Source organism: Misgurnus anguillicaudatus, chromosome 25 (genome assembly GCF_027580225.2).
Source record: "Misgurnus anguillicaudatus chromosome 25, ASM2758022v2, whole genome shotgun sequence".
Lineage (NCBI taxonomy): Eukaryota > Metazoa > Chordata > Actinopteri > Cypriniformes > Cobitidae > Misgurnus > Misgurnus anguillicaudatus.
Genome location: NC_073361.2, coordinates 13,557,708 through 13,574,018, shown reverse-complemented (window position 1 = coordinate 13,574,018; position 16,311 = coordinate 13,557,708). Strand labels below are relative to the sequence as shown.

At 34.9% G+C, this 16,311-nt stretch overlaps 1 protein-coding gene across 1 annotated transcript in view; it reads left to right on the top strand.

The window, feature by feature from the left end:
• The window catches only part of reck (reversion-inducing-cysteine-rich protein with kazal motifs), a 73,859-nt gene extending 59,374 nt beyond the window's left edge, over positions 1 to 14,485 (top strand). Inside the window, exons 17-21 of the mRNA XM_055181613.2 lie at positions 3,709 to 3,904; positions 7,580 to 7,790; positions 7,932 to 8,005; positions 8,842 to 8,997; positions 12,826 to 14,485. Coding sequence (XP_055037588.2) covers positions 3,709 to 3,904; positions 7,580 to 7,790; positions 7,932 to 8,005; positions 8,842 to 8,997; positions 12,826 to 13,041 — 853 coding nt within the window. The 3' untranslated portion in view covers positions 13,042 to 14,485. The remainder of the gene's footprint in view (positions 1 to 3,708; positions 3,905 to 7,579; positions 7,791 to 7,931; positions 8,006 to 8,841; positions 8,998 to 12,825) is intronic.
• Positions 14,486 to 16,311: the final 1,826 nt, after the last annotated feature.

The window sequence follows — 16,311 nt, the reverse complement described above, 5'->3', positions numbered from 1 at the left end:
TCCAGGTTTGCACAAATAATTGTCCAGGATCTCATGGACATTTTCACCTGCTCGCTTCACTACAGCCAGCTTATCACGTGACTTCCTGCATAGCTTGAAGCAACTCGACTCATTGTTTGTTCAGGTGTCACACAGTTTCCTTCTTCAGTCGTCTACAACAGTTCAGCCTGGTGTAGAGGACTGTGTTTGTGTAACCCTTTCTCTGAAATCACCGTCATTTGATGAACCCTCATGGCCTTAATAGATCGGTTTTCTCTGGGAACCGGAATTTACATCACAAGCCCAATTTAACACTGAGCCTGGCTGACTCCAGATATTCACCACATGTGATTTTACTCTTGATTTATACTGGATCAGTAATATTTAATGACCAGCTGTACACACTATTAATAGATTAGAGCAGATAAACAATGTGGATGTGAAATAATATACTTTGCTTTACACTACATACAGTATGCTTTACACTATTTTACCATGGTTAAAGAGTGTTAAGCATTGCATTATGCCTAAAACCCTCTTAAATCTTTTTTTTAAATGAATGCATCTAAAATATGATATTATGAAGAGAGCAGTGTTTAACTGATATTAATAACAATAATATAGCTGCAAGCAGCAATTACCGGGGTCAACCCAAAAAGGGCGCAGAAGAAAGTAAAGTTGAGTTCGGATGAGCAGTTTAAAGAACCTAGGAAAATCTCTTGATTTTAGACAAAATAAAATAAATGTGTTCTCATTCAGTGAAATCACTCCCTCTCTTCTCGAATAGCATTGACAACTAGAACACTGAAGGAAAAGTGAGTGGTGCTTGCAGTGGCAATACTCAGCTCACAAAATGTTACAGTGTTGTTAATGAGTCAAAAGAGCCCCCCCCATGTCTCTACGATGTTCTGATGCAGAGATATAGCTTTTGCAAAAATGGTTGATAAGGTATTCTAATTGGTTGCTAGGGAGTTAATTGGCAACCACCAATGATTATACTCCAAACCATGAAAGGAATAATCCATGATGACTCAAGGTTTTAGATGTGTTGTTGCAGTAGTTTTAGGCAAAAACTCCATATTTCTATCTCAAAACCACTAGGTGGCGCAATGACAAAATTCTGCATGCAACCTCAGGTCATGAGTGTGTGACATCTAGTTAGTTTTATGACTATACACTTTAGTTTAGTGAAGAAACAGTTGTATGACCTTAGGGTTGCTTGATTTCAAAGGTTTTGTTCAATTATAAGGCCAACTATTGGTGCAAGCATACCATTTTTTTTGTGCATGTTCAGACTGTGGTCGTACATCAGCATATCAAATCTGGTGAAAAAAATCTCTTTCGTTGCGACGTTATAACCATTTATGTGTAAAAAAAAAACACAATTTAAAGGTTATTACGTAACAAAAAATTTTTTAATTTAAAGGTATTTAACTTCATTTTTTGCAATTTTCGGCCATTTCTGATAAAAATTTTAATATAACGCCAATAGAATTTTTTGTTCAGAAGGTAATGTTCTTCCTATGGTGTTTTCGAGTCGATCAGAATAACGCCCGCGGAGAGATTTGCAAGTGTTTTTAAAGTGCTATTTTGCTGCGCAGGGCTAACCGTAAGGCAAATTCTGGCATGTTTGGTATCGTTGGACTCGGCGACTACTCAGAACACCAAGGAAACAAGTCCTGTGAAAATACATTGACCACAGCCAATGTTATAGGCGTATAAAACATTTGTCTGGCCACTAAGTGGTGCTGTGACGAAACTGCATGCACCATCAGTCCCTGACTGGCATCACAACTACCAAGTGTCGTGTCAATAGACATAAGTTTGACGAAGATACAGCCTAAAATCTGTTTTTTTTTTGCGCTCTACTTAAAATGTATTGACGCGGTATATGACAATGGAGTGGTGCATCGAAATTCTTTTAATAACTTTTTGCCTTGAGTGTCTGTAGATGCTACATACCGATTTCCGTGGCAATCGAGCAAAAGCTCTAGGATGAGTTCGCAAAAGTCGGTTTTACGAAAAATTCAAAATGACGTCATAGTGTCCAAGGAATCAGAGAAAACAAGAATTTTGTTTCTAGGACTTACGGTTCAGAAGTTATAAGCAAAAACGTAAGTGCAACTTTGGACTGTTGGTGGCGCTAGCGGCTTTGAGATAGAGACTCCAAATTTGCTGTGTATAGATTTCAAATTTCATAACTTTCCTACGTACGGTTCTAAATGGCGGAGGAATAATAATAAAAAGAAAACTAACGGATACAAGAGGGGTCTTCGCCCCTTCAGGGCTTGACCCCTAATTATTACCACCAAATAATATAAGCAATGTGACTGAATCTGTCAGATTATTATGAAATGTGAGTTGATGTGAGTTGCATCAATTTTATATTATAAGTCTGTCTTTATTTCTTTAGATGATTGTTTTTCCCTTAAGCATGACCTAAAATGTTGTCCACAATTTAATTTTCATGTTCAGATGTCAAGAAGACAGGAGTCTTTTTATGTACACAGCTATCATTTTATGATAACATTACATTAGCAAAATGATGACGGACGTCTCAAAAGCATCAGTTGAGGGTCTCTTTGTGATTTTCTTTTTCTTAGGCAAGTGCCTTTCAACATCTGTCTTATGTAACACGGAGAAACACATGTTGCGTAACTTCTCCTTGGCCCGGTTTTCAAAGGAAAGCTTTTCACAGTTTGTTCCTTTGTAAACAAAGTAGTAAAATGGCAAACCCTTGATGTTTAAACATTAACATTAAAAATGATTGATTTACTTGTTAGGGCAAATCTTGATTCTACCATCAAATTAATCACTTACTTACAATCTCTTCTACTTACAAAGTACCAAAAAGGATGTTTTTGTGACAATGCGTGACATCTTATAAGTATTAAAAGATCAAGGAAGATCTCTTAGTAAGCAATGAGATCAGCGAATTGAAAAGTTTGCTACTGCTTGCATGCAAATATAAAGACAATGCATGAATCTCACATCACATGTGTTTCTAAGATGAGATCTTTATACTGAATTGAACTCAAACATTACAAATGATCTGGACTATGTTATCCACATTCATTTCATAGCGCTATACATATACTGTAAGCAAGCAGTTGTCCCATTCGTGTCCTTAAAGCAACACTAAAGAGTTTTTTTACCTTAAAATAACGTTTCCAAAAAAGTTTCAGTCGTTCATCCACTCCAAACAGGGTGAACGGCACTTTCACATTCGCTTTGCAGCCCTCTATCGGCCAAAACAGCACTAAAGAAGTTTCCAACCGTCGGGTGGCGGTCCTGTAGTTCGAGTGAAAACTACAAAAACTTGCTTTACGGCAGACCTACAATCCAATCAGAGCCAGCTTTGCTGCAGTAGGCTAAATTATTTACGACAGTTGTAATGGACAATTCCCCTTCCAACCTGTAGGGAGAGCAAAGAGCAAAAACTCTTTAGTATTGCTTTAAAAGTACTATTATAATAGTAGTAAAATATAATAGTAGTATTTCAAAACTACTTGAAACATGAATATATACAATTTTCTGAGCTATAAAAAGAGCAAAGTATGAGCAATACGTTTGCCTTCTGGGATGCTTTTATGGATATTCAGAATTAAAAAATATAAATATAATGCACAAGAATTATGGAGCCCCCTAGTGGACAGTGAGGGTCTTTTTGTCTTCCTTTTTTGTTTCCTTGCAAAAAACGATAACCTGTATGTGTTTGTTTGTTTACAGGTGTATACCTAGACGTCAGGTGTGTTTAACAGATCACTCCGAGTATCCCTGCCCACAGTATGAGTGCATTTCTCGTCCAACCAGCTGTGACCAGAACCAGCTGGATCCAGTCTGCGACACAGACAACGTGGAGCACGCCAATCTGTGTCTGCTGTACTTACGGAGCAAGACCCTGGCGTACATGGGTCACTGTCAGGTACAAACACATTGCAATGGACCGTTTTGTTTTCCTAGATTGGTATACACTTCAAAGTCAATCTGAACATGGTGCTCACAACGCTAACTGAACCAACCGTCATTGGCAATATTTCAGATAGTGATATACTTCCTGGCTCCCGCATCACCCTTTCTTTGTCGTTAAGCCTCACCATTGGTTGAATTTGATATACACATTCAGACGCACTTAACCCTGGAAGCGTCCCCAAAGTGTCACCGCAGTGACGCAGCGCGAGTTCCCTCGAAAGGGAACTTTAATAATGTATCTTAAAAGGTAACACGATGTAACCTTGCTTTCACTTGAGATGTGTCCCCACATTTAGTCCTTGAATTTGAGTGTATTGGACCTGGAAAGTCCTTGAATTTTAAGTTAACTAATGTGTGGGAATCCTGGCTTTGGTGTTGTGAGCTCCATGTTCTACCAGTTGACCTACATGAATGGTAACCAATAGCCAAAAAAGATTTGATGCATTAAGCGACTAGGGAAAATATGTCTTGTTGTGGTTAACCAACACTAAAGCAATAATAGCAAAATGTTCTGTTTTTTGCGGTTTTCGTGATGAATAAAGCAATAACAGCATAACAGATTTGTACATGGTTGAGATGCCCTTGAGGGTGAACGTGACCTTTGTCAAATGGGTTTAAGATGTTGTTGCATGTTGACATTTCTTCTCCCACTACATACAGTAGACCTTTATATTTTGTATGTACGCATTCAGTATTCTGTGATGTGGCATCGATGCACTTTGTATTTTCATCACATGGTGGATATTCTATCATGTGGTTTACAAGCAGACTAAGCGTGTGTGTCTTTATTGAGGTCAGATGTTTTTTCTGAAGTAGTATCACATTTGCATTTGAAAAGAAGACAATTTGGAAAGCAGCTTTGACCTCTTCACTCAGTGTTCTGGGTTATGCTGTCAAATCCAATAGTAGCTACTATATGTAGTATACAGTATACGGCTATCATATGCGTGCATTTCTAAAATAATTTACTATGCATTTAGAAGATTTGATATTTTGCACAATATACATACTACACAGTATGAGAAAATTATGTTGTAATATATGAATTCAGAATTGGTAAATGGACTGTTATCACAAATGGACTCTAGGGGGAGACATATCCCTGTACTGTAAGCTCAAGCTTTTAGCTTAATCCCTAACTGAAGGGTCAGTGGTAACCACTGTGACCAGAGATTTAACTAAAGGTGAACTCTGTATGTAAAGGCATTTATTTCCTCTCAGACAAGATTAAATAAATAATTGCTGTGAAAAACAGTGCATGTATATTTTGTTTACTGTCCTACATGGTTTCCTAATACTCCCTTTATATATTATATTGTTTTCCACTTAATAATCCATACGTAATGCGAAGAGAAAAAAATTATAATATTTATATAGTAGAAAATTTTATATATGGGTGATTCTCACGAAAACTTGGTTTTAAAAATGTCAAGCATGAAAATGTAAAAATTGCTTAAATTTACTTTTTTTCCCACCAGACATTGAAAAACAAAGTCTGGAGTAAATGGGAACATTAATTTAAAAACTTTTACTTATCATTTAACACTTTTTGTAACATAATTTAAAAAATTAGTCCTAAAAAATCTCATTACCGCAACAGTCAGAAAACATCAACACTGACATATTTTCAAAATGACATGACAAACCTGAAAGAACATAATTTGGAGATTCTGCACATGCATTTAAAATCAAAGTATTATGCTTCTATTAATTAAATTAACATTTAATAAGCATCTGTTGCGGTAATGATAATCAAAATGTCGTGTAAGCATTCTGACAAGACAATATTTCAAATTAACTGTAAAAAATGATCTTACCTGGTAGCCATCTTGAAGTAACTGGTCCATGTGCTTGGTCACTCAAAATCAAACTTTATTAAAATTCTGTATGTGTGCTTAAACTGTTCTCAAAAAGTGTTGCGGAGGATGAGAACATCACATCATTTTCCTAATTTTCCTTCAATTTTTCTGTGTTCAAACACAGCCGGACACATTGCGGTAATGAGAATTTCAGCAGAAAATGAGATAAAATTTACAATTATAAATTCTTATGTTGAAATCACACATTGTGCAAGGTAGAACACAGTATTGTGTTAATTCTGATGCTTTTTAATGTTACTATATTACACATTTTAAAGCTAAAATAATTAGTGCCGTGGTGTTTCAATGGTTTCGTGAGAATCACCCATATAATAAAAAAGTTTTTCCAACATGATCTCACGGAAAGTCGTGTTATAGTCATGCAAATTTTGATCAATTTATTTGTGTCCATGGCACGCAATTCAGCTTTTTTTTCGTGCTTTGAGCGCACATGTCTTTTTCGTGTCACTTGCACAAATTTCTATAAATAGTTTCTTGTGTCTGTGGTCCGTTTTGTGTCATTTTATGTATTGTTTTCTCTTTTTTTTCCCTATTTTTAAATCATTGTCGGTTGGGGTTAGATTTTTGGTTTGGGTTAGGGTGTACTTTTATGTATTGGTTTCTACATGTTTTTCTTTCGCTTTCAAAACTATTCTGGGCTGGAGTTGGGGTTAAAGTTTGGCTTTGGGTTAGGATGTCTAAAAATGTAACAGAAAGTGATTCTAACCCCAACCCCAAGCGACAATGGTAAGAAAATAGGAAAAAACAATAAGAAAACAATACATAAAATGAAACAAAAAAAGAAAGTCGTGCAACGCACACAAAAAACTATTTTTAGAAATTTGTTCGAGTGACACGAAAAAGACATTCGTGCTCAAGGCACGAATAAAGCTAAATTTCGTGCCATGGACACAAATAAATTAATTAAATTTTGCATGACTATAACACGACTTTCCATGAGACCAGTCTGTTTTTTTCACCTATAAACCAACTATTTACCAAAGACCTACTTTGCATTAGATTTGTAATTCATTAATAACAACAATAATAATAATAATAATATAGGAAATATAAGAAGTTTATGGGGTGGTTTCCCGGACAGGGATTATCTTAAGCCAGGACTAGGCCTTATTTTAACTAGGAAATATAACTAGTTTCAACAAACATGCCTTACTAAAAACATTACAAAACAAGGGGCACTGATGTATTTTAAGATATGTAAGCTCTAACATTTATTTACATTTATTTTAGTCTAGGACTAGTCTAATCCCTGTCCGGGAAACCGGCCCTATAAGGGGGCGTGCACAACAAAGCTTTTACGCCCGCTGCCGGCATATGTTTTCAATTGTTTCCAATAGAACCTCGCGTTTTTTTTTCGCGCTGAAAGACGACGCTCTGCATTTTTTCCGCGCTGAGAGTTGAAAAATATTAAACTTTGGGTGAAAATCTCAACTCGTCAATGTCAGTTTTCACATTGCCGTCCAATCACAGTGGAGGAGGGGCGGGACAAACATCACAACAACCAACTGGCGCATCGTACAACAACATTCGGCATCCTCCAGGCCTTTTTTAGCTGCATTTAAAAGCTTTGGTGTGCACACCCCCTAAGTTATCCAATCATAAAAACCTTGTAAGGCGGGTCAGTAAAATTGTCTCTGAACCAACCTTTGTTTGACAATCATCATATTAATGCTAAACATAATAAAACCCCTGTAATTCACAACTTTTTACACTGTATTAATTTAACAGAATTTTGTTTTTTGCTTTAGGATTCGTGCAGGAAGCCCCGAGAGGTGTGCGGCCACAATGGTGAAACCTACAGCACAGTGTGTGAAGCTTTCTCAGACCGTGTTGCTGTGGACTATCAGGGTCGCTGTCACGCAGTCGGGACCGTGTCGGAGTTCACATCTGACTCGGGGTGTAACGCTGTGCCCTGCCCTCCTCTTTCCACAAAGGGCTGCAATCCTGTCACACCGCCTGGTTAGTACTGACGTCCATCTTACTCTTCACTGTCACAGTCTCACTTTCTACTGTATATGGACATAGTAAATGTACAATAATTGATGTTTAAATGTAATATTTTCATATAACATTTACCGTCTAATCTGTCTTTTTTTGCAGGCGCATGCTGTCCCGTGTGTGCAGGTATGCTACAGATCCTGTGGAATAAAGCACAGATGAATATGTTTGCTAAGGTAATCATTTCACACCATTTTATGTTCATTCTGCACCCCATACCCTTTTTTATTCTTATTTATTAGTCACATGTATATTACACCAGACACCCTGCAGGGGGCAGCATAAGCATGTTGGGAGCGTAACTGCAACAAGCACCACCTAATTATTTTCGTATAAAAACCTCATTACACCCGAGCCGCATGCTTTACATCACCCACTCTTTACCTCTGAGCATAATAGACTCACACGCTGCTCTTAAGTACTGTTTTATTTTCAATAATAGACTATTGCTTACATTATACAGTATAATTTTCAAACAGTGAGCCTTATTACATAGGAATTGGTTTCAGTCTAGAAGTAAACGTAAGCATTAATTAAATGCAATGGTTTAAAAAGCTAAGGGATGTATAGTAGTCAAACCTTGAATCCATTACAGTTTGAGATGTACAGTATCTCGGTTTGTACTGCAGACACAAATACCTTAATTCATTTGGCTTGTTGTTGTTTTCACAACATGATTGATTTGAGTCATATCAAGAGACCAGAATAATTTGGGGGGGATCTCTTTTCAACAGAAAGCAACAACTTAGCCACCGCCCAACACAACCACATTAAAACAGTCAAAACACGTTTGGTAGCCACAAAGCAGCATCCTGGCAGCCACCCATACAATTCATGCCTATCTTTTATGCCAAGAATCACATTTCTTTCATAAAATATCAACATATTGGGTTTTATTTGTCTCTTATTCATTATTTTTATAGTCTAATTATTTGTCATGAGTCGAATTATGTGAAACGGTGCACATTTGTCCTCTCATTACAACCCTGTGTATGTTTGTGTGTGTTCTCAGCTGAACAGAAAAAATCCAGTTACGGTTCACAACATCCTGAAAATCCTACGGCTGCACATCTCTGTTCCTCAGTGTGACATCTTTGGGTACCTGAGCATCGATTCGGACCTTATCATCCTTATAGTCCCTGTTGATCAGCAGCCTACACCTCTGCAGGTCTGTGTGTTGTCTTCATAATCTTTCTGTGTGTTTCATATGGACAGTAATTCATTAATAAAGACATTTATATTTCATGTCATTTTAACATAAATCATGTTATAATTATTTAAATAATAACGTATGAGGGCTTGTCATATAATCAATATTTTAAATATATATGTGTTTTGCTATTTACAATTTGTGACCCTGCCTGTTAAATCTAGGACAAAATAATCATAATCTAATCATAATTTTATAATCTAATAATGAGATTGTAGGAGCATCAAAGTTTGATTTTGATTTGATTTCAATCTTACTTAACAAGATTATATTTCACAGGATGTTTTTAACATTATCTAGGATGATTTTATTTAATTTTTGTATATCACACAAAAGTATTGCAATAAAAAAACTTTAGCTGGGTTTTCACAGACAAGTTCACATATAGCACAGTCCTTTGTAAGAAGTAAGTAGGGATGGGACGTTCATCATGATTTCATATCATTATTATAGTGACCAAAGTTATCACGGTTATCAATATTATCATGGTTTTGTTAAAATGAGATGGAAATGTTCAAAAAGAACCGATACACACACTGAAAACATTTTTTAAAAAAAGTTTTATTTTTGAAAATCACAATTTAATATTTCATGTCCCTGAAATTATTTCTGTGGTAAAAAATCTTAATAAATCTGTCTAATAAGTTTACCCTGAATGAATAAAATACATTATCCCTTAAATGCCTTCTTGTGCAAAAAAACTATGTTGCATGTGCGCGCCTGTGTCAAACTGATTCTGGCTGGACAGGATTTAAAGCAAGTTTTCAAAATCACGATAATCAAACACGGTTGTAATGATAATTAAATTTTTAACAATAATACCAACCGGACATTTTATCGTGGTTAATCGCGAAACCGGTAATCGTCCCATCCCTAGTAGTAAGAAATATCTGCACTTCTTTTTTATTTAGATGTATATTTATTTATTTATATTTTATATATTTTGAATTTAAATTGCTTTATAATTGTCATCAATGGGCACTCATGCTTTTAAAATGTAAAAGTTGTGGATTTAAAGGACTGTATTTCCTGTTATCCACTAAATCATAGTTTTTTCCAACCACATATTTATTCTTTAACTCTTTCCCCGCCATTGACAATTTATCTTGTCAATTAAAAGAAAACATTTGCCTGAATAAACCCTGTTCCTGATTAGTTCCTGAAAATGTAATAAAGAACTTCAATATTTAATAACACCCTACACAATAAAAATAGCTATTAATAGATTTGTTTAAAAATTATTAATCTATAAATAAATAGACAAAGTTACAAAAAAATGATTATGTAACATTTTATTAGGCAATAAAAAGTGAGATTATAAAAATAATGTAGAAATAAAAATATTAATCCATTAATAAATAGTTCAAATTAATATAACAATTTACAAAAACAACACTCAATAAGTTCATCATTTTAAATTGCATTTACAAATTCTTAATTAATGGAATTTCAAAATGTATTTCAAAAAGCGATTTAAAAAGAGAAATAAATAACTGGATTTATAAATTGAACTACAAATACAGGTTTAAATTAGGCATTTAAAAGGGCATTTCCATTTAACATTTCTGTTTTTCATTTTCCCGATGGTTCTCCTTATTCTTTTCGCTATTTGATTTGCTTTTCGTTTTAGCCTCTCTATTTAGCTTTTCGTGACTCTTTGGGTCCTTATCCGAGATTTATAAATCTGCGCATGACATACAATCAGAGCCAATCAGCGAGCTTGTTACATCCACCTGGCCATAGCTAATTTGCATTTCTCATTTGACCATTTGCAAGGACCCAAAGAGTCACGGAAAAGCTAAATAGAGATGTTAAAACGAAAAGCAAATCGAATAGCGAAAAGAATAAGGAGAACCATCTGGAAAATGAAAACAGAAATGTTAAACGGAAATGCCCTTTTAAATGCCTAATTTAAACCTGTATTTGTAGTTCAATTTATAAATCCAGTTATTTATTTCTCTTTTTAAATAGCTTTTTGAAATACATTTTGAAACTCCATTATTTAATTAAAGGAATAGTCTACTCATTTTCAATATTAAAATATGTTATTACCTTAACTAAGAATTGTTGATACATCCCTCTATCATCTGTGTGCGTGCACGTAAGCGCTGGAGCACGCTGCGACGCTTCGATAGCATTTAGCTTAGCCCCATTCATTCAATAGTACCATTTAGAGATAAAGTTAGAAGTGACCAAACACATCAACGTTTTTCCTATTTAAGACGAGTAGTTATACGAGCAAGTTTGGTGGTACAAAATAAAACGTAGCGCTTTTCTAAGCGGATTTAAAAGACGAACTATATTTTATGGCGTAATAGCACTTTTGGGAGTACTTCGACTCGCCTGAAAAGTCCGCTCCCCTTCTCACTCTCATAATGGGAGAGGGAGGGTGTTACTGCGCCGAGTCGAAGTACTCCCAAAAGTGCTATTACGCCATAAAATATAGTTCCTCTTTTAAATCCGCTTAGAAAAGCGCTACGTTTTATTTTGTACCACCAAACTTGTTTGTATAACTACTCGTCTTAAATAGGAAAAACGTTGATGTGTTTGGTCACTTCTAACTTTGGTACCATTGAATGAATGGGGCTAAGCTAAATGCTTTCGAAGTGTCGCAGTGCGCTCCAGCGCTTACGTGCACGCACACAGATGATAGAGGGATGATTCAACAGTTCTTAGTTAAGGTAATAACATATTTTAATATTGAAAATGAGTAGACTATTCCTTTAATGTAAATGTAATTTAAAATGATGAACTTATTGAGTGTTTTATGTTGTCTTTGTAAATTGTTATATTAATTTGAACTATTTATTAATGGATTAATATTTCATTTCTACATTATTTTTATAATCTCACTTTTTATTGCCTAATAAAATGTTACATAATGATTTTTTGTAACTTTTTCTATTTATTTATAGATTAATTAATTAATTTGTAAACAAATCTATTAATTGCTATTTTTATTGTCCAGGTAATTATTAAATATTGAAGTTCTTTATTACATTTTGCATGACTTTTGTGGTCCTCCATACCTGATGAGTTTTTATGGTAATCTGTAATACCGCGATTATCCCCTAGATGGCTCACTTACCCAATTTATAAAAAAACTTTTACATTTGTTAATTTTACACTCCGTGTATGTTTTGATAATCATTTTGAATCTGATCTCTAACGAAATTCCTTCACAAAAATGCAATTATTTCAGCTTTTTGCTCACAATTTTTTATTTTTGAAGAAAAACTCCCATATTTAAGAGTTTATAAACAGAGAAAAAAATAAAGATAGGATGAAAGTTTTTTTCCCCCGTTTGTTTGTTTGTTTATTGTTTTTTTGAAAGCAGAGGGTCTGTTCTTTAATTTGATTTATTTTTATGTTTATATATTTATAGAAGAAAATTTTCCTGGAAGGTATTTGTGAAAATCACAAAAAATTGCTGGCGGGCAACAATTCAAAAAAATGCTGGTGGGGAATGAGTTAATATTATATACAGTAGTTGTTGTTTCATGTGCTAATTCAGTCATGAAATAATGAATTATCACCTGTAGTTTAATGTAGCGTCTGCATTCCCAGACAAGCGAGCCGAGCACATTAAGACACTGCAGCTCTGAGAAATCGCAGTGTCTCTGGCGCTCCCCAGCGCATGCTTTCTTGCGATTGCATCATGTTCCAGATGTTCCTTAAATTTCCCTAAAAATATTAAAGCTGTCTACATGGACTTAATGGCCTATTTCTGCTTAGCCTTAGAGAGTACACCTTAATGATCTGTTGCTATTTCTTGTGTGTCCACAGATTGAAGCCTGCAGTAAAGAGGCAGAGAAGATCGACTCGCTCATAAACTCGGGAAGCCCTACGCTGGTGTCGCACGTTCCTCTGTCTGCCTTCCTCAACTCTGAAGTCAAACTTTCCACCGTAAGCTCGGCTGCTTCGACCCTACGGCCTCTCTGTCTCTTTCTGTTTCTTTTCCCTCTCCTTCTTTTTATAACAGGAACACCATTTTCTTCATAACTCCTGTTGCCAAGCAACATCATCTCCTGTTTGACCTCTAAACTTCAGAGGTCAGGAAGACGCATCAGTCGACAATCATGACACTGCAAACTGATAAGGACAATCAAATTCTAACCACGGAAGAGTTTAAGAAATAACTTTTACCAATTAAGGACTTCCTCATACAGAAACTGTGCTGTGACGTCTTGCAAAGCCAGTACGTAAGCTTTGGAGACGGTCACGGGAAAAAAGGAAATGAAAGACACGCAAACAGCGGAAAAAAGACGCTCTTATATGTTGGGTTTAGATGCAAGAGGATTGCTGCTTTTAGATGTCTCACTGATCTAAATACTCATGCACATATCAGCTTACAAAATATTGTTGTACCTTAGTAGCAAAAACCTGAAATCATGAAATTAAGAAAAACGATCTTTCATACAGAACTAAAATATTTTAAAACATTTTATGGTTCCTTTCTTTTGATGAATTTTAACACACACTGCCAAAAATTTCTTAATCAGTATTATTGTGGTTTTGTCATGTGGTGAATATATCTAAACATCCTAAAAACAAGATCAAGATACTTTTACATTAGAGAAATTGCATCCCATTGTTTATTTTGTTGCATTTTATTAGCTTTACGATTCTTAAAAACTTAACTACACATTGTTAAAAAATAGTTGGTTCAACTTCAAAAGTAAAATTATTAGTTAACTAAAGAAAGTAATATTTTTAAATTTAAGGCAACCAGATAACTTACTTTTTTAAGTTGAACCAACAAATCCTTTTTTTAAGGGAAAAATATTTGCTATTTGGGGTAAGAAAAATCAACTACTATTTTCTGTAAACAAATACTTTCTCACACAATAATTTTTTTCTTTAAGGATGTTTAGATAATTTTACTGGAAAACAAAACTAAAGAACTTATATATATTTTTTGCAGTGAAAAAAGAGGAACTCAGCCATGTAAACAAATATGACAATCGTACTACTTATCTATAAAGTGGTAAACACAACAATATGCCTTGCTTATAAAGTTTATAAATATATATATATATATGTATGTGTGTATAGATTTTTTTTAATATGAAGTATTGCAAAACAAAACCTTTATGTTCATAAGAAAAGCAAATGTTTTATTTTGAGATGATGATAACGTCACAATGTGCCATTTGAAATGCTTATGTTTGCATGATGACAATACTGAAGTGTTTTTTTACAGAATGTGTTGTCATGTTTTTCTGCAGGAAGTGTTGTGTATATGCTTATGGCACATAAAGGGCCACCTTTTCCCATCAGTATTATTTTGCTTAGGCAGCTGTGTACCATGAGAGGGGTCTTATTGTGTCCTGTCTGTCTGTTTGTCTGTCATGTGTGTGTTACGCTTTTCACATATATTTTTTATATAATAATAATAATAATAATAAATGTGATCATATTGCCTAAGGATTTCATCAGAATGATACATTGGTTGCACAATTTAATAATGAAATCATGTGGGGGTTTGCTTAATTTCATTGCACTTTTACTTTCACTTTATCATTTCTACTGATTTAATGGTACATTTGTTGATAAATCACAAAAAATCTTATGTTGCAGTTTTCCGGACAGCGTTTATTCTAGTCCCACACTAAAATGCATGTTTGAGCTGTCTTAAAGGGCAACACCACCATTTTTCTATATTTTATGTTTTTACATCAACTTAGATTAATTAATACATACCAATCTTTTTTCCATGCGTGCACTTAATCCCTGTACAGCGCGTCGTGAATGTGTTAGCATCCAGCCTAGCCCCACCCACTCCCCAGGATCCAAACAGTGATGAACTCAGAAGCCACCAAACAATTCCATGTTTTCAGTATTTAAAAACTGTTACACGAGTAAGTATGGTGACACAAAATAAAACATAGCGATTTTTGAAGCGGATAAAAATACAAAAAATTTATATTTATATAAAAGCCAAAAATGGCCAAAAAATATAACTTGATGAGAAAAAGAAATGATCTTGAAATTGTGCGCAGCTGAATGCTCTTAGAACTCCGCCTTGTAAACGCTACATCGAGGCTTTAAAATTTAGTTCCTTTCACATCCTTTTTATCATTGAATTCGATCGTTTTTAATTTAATACGTGTTCTGTAACATTTACATGTGCGTTAAACACTGCGAAACAATTTTGCTATATTTTTTAATATTTTTGTAAAAAACTACAAAATCGTTTTATGAACCTATGGAGACATTTTTGCATATGAATAGCCCTACATTTTAAAATATCAAAATAGGCCAACATATTTTGTTTAAAATATATCCTTAAACCTTGTTAAATTATTTTAGATTAGTAGGCCTTCTCTAATAGGCCATCCACAGTTCATTCTTGTTCTCTTTCCGTGTGCATCATTGTTGCATGCACATGTTTTTTTTAACGTTTCCATTCTGAATAAACAACAGCGCAGTTTACATGATTTGTCCTTGTTGCATTAGTTTATTACGATAATTCTGCACAGATTTCTGTAGTTCAAACAACTCTGAATTGTAGTTGAGAACATCACTGCGCACTATTAAAACATTGGTGGGTTTAATTTGGGCTCAGGCTCATATTTACAGTTAATGTATCCGGGCCGGACTTAGACACAATGTACACGGGCTTCGGTAGGTTCGGGCTTGGTTTTTTGGGCCAGATCTAAACTCTAATACAGATGACGACGTGAAAAAGCATGTTGGCACTCTAAAACTTCTGAATATGCCTACCTGCAATACTGCAATATTGCCACAAGGAAACGTGGAGAATAGTACTTTTCCACGTCATAGACGTGTTTTATAAATCTGAGCGTTGGAGTGGATTTGAGCATATGCACGGCCTAAGATCAAATCTGTGTGTATGCACGCTTTATAAATGAGGCCCCAGGTTGCATTAAAATTATGAGTTGACACAATTTTAATACAACTTTTTTGAGTTAACTAAAAAATGTAAGTTACCTGGTTGCCTTAATTTATAAGTTGAAACAACAAATCATTTTTAAAGCCACTTTAGTTTGTTTCTGGATGAGAGTAGAGGCTTTTTGTGGTGATGTAGGTGCCGTCAGACTGTAGTTTTGGAGACCCAACTAATATCTGCAGTATTCCAGCTGTGATTCTTGGAGATTTTTTGGCCACTCGAATCATCTTCCTGACAGTGAATTGGGAGAAAATAGTCTCACGTCCTTTTTAAGGCTGATTCATAAAGTTCACTGGAATTTCGTAATTACTGCCATGATGATGGCATTTGTAGTGTTTTTGCTATTTTCTATAACCACT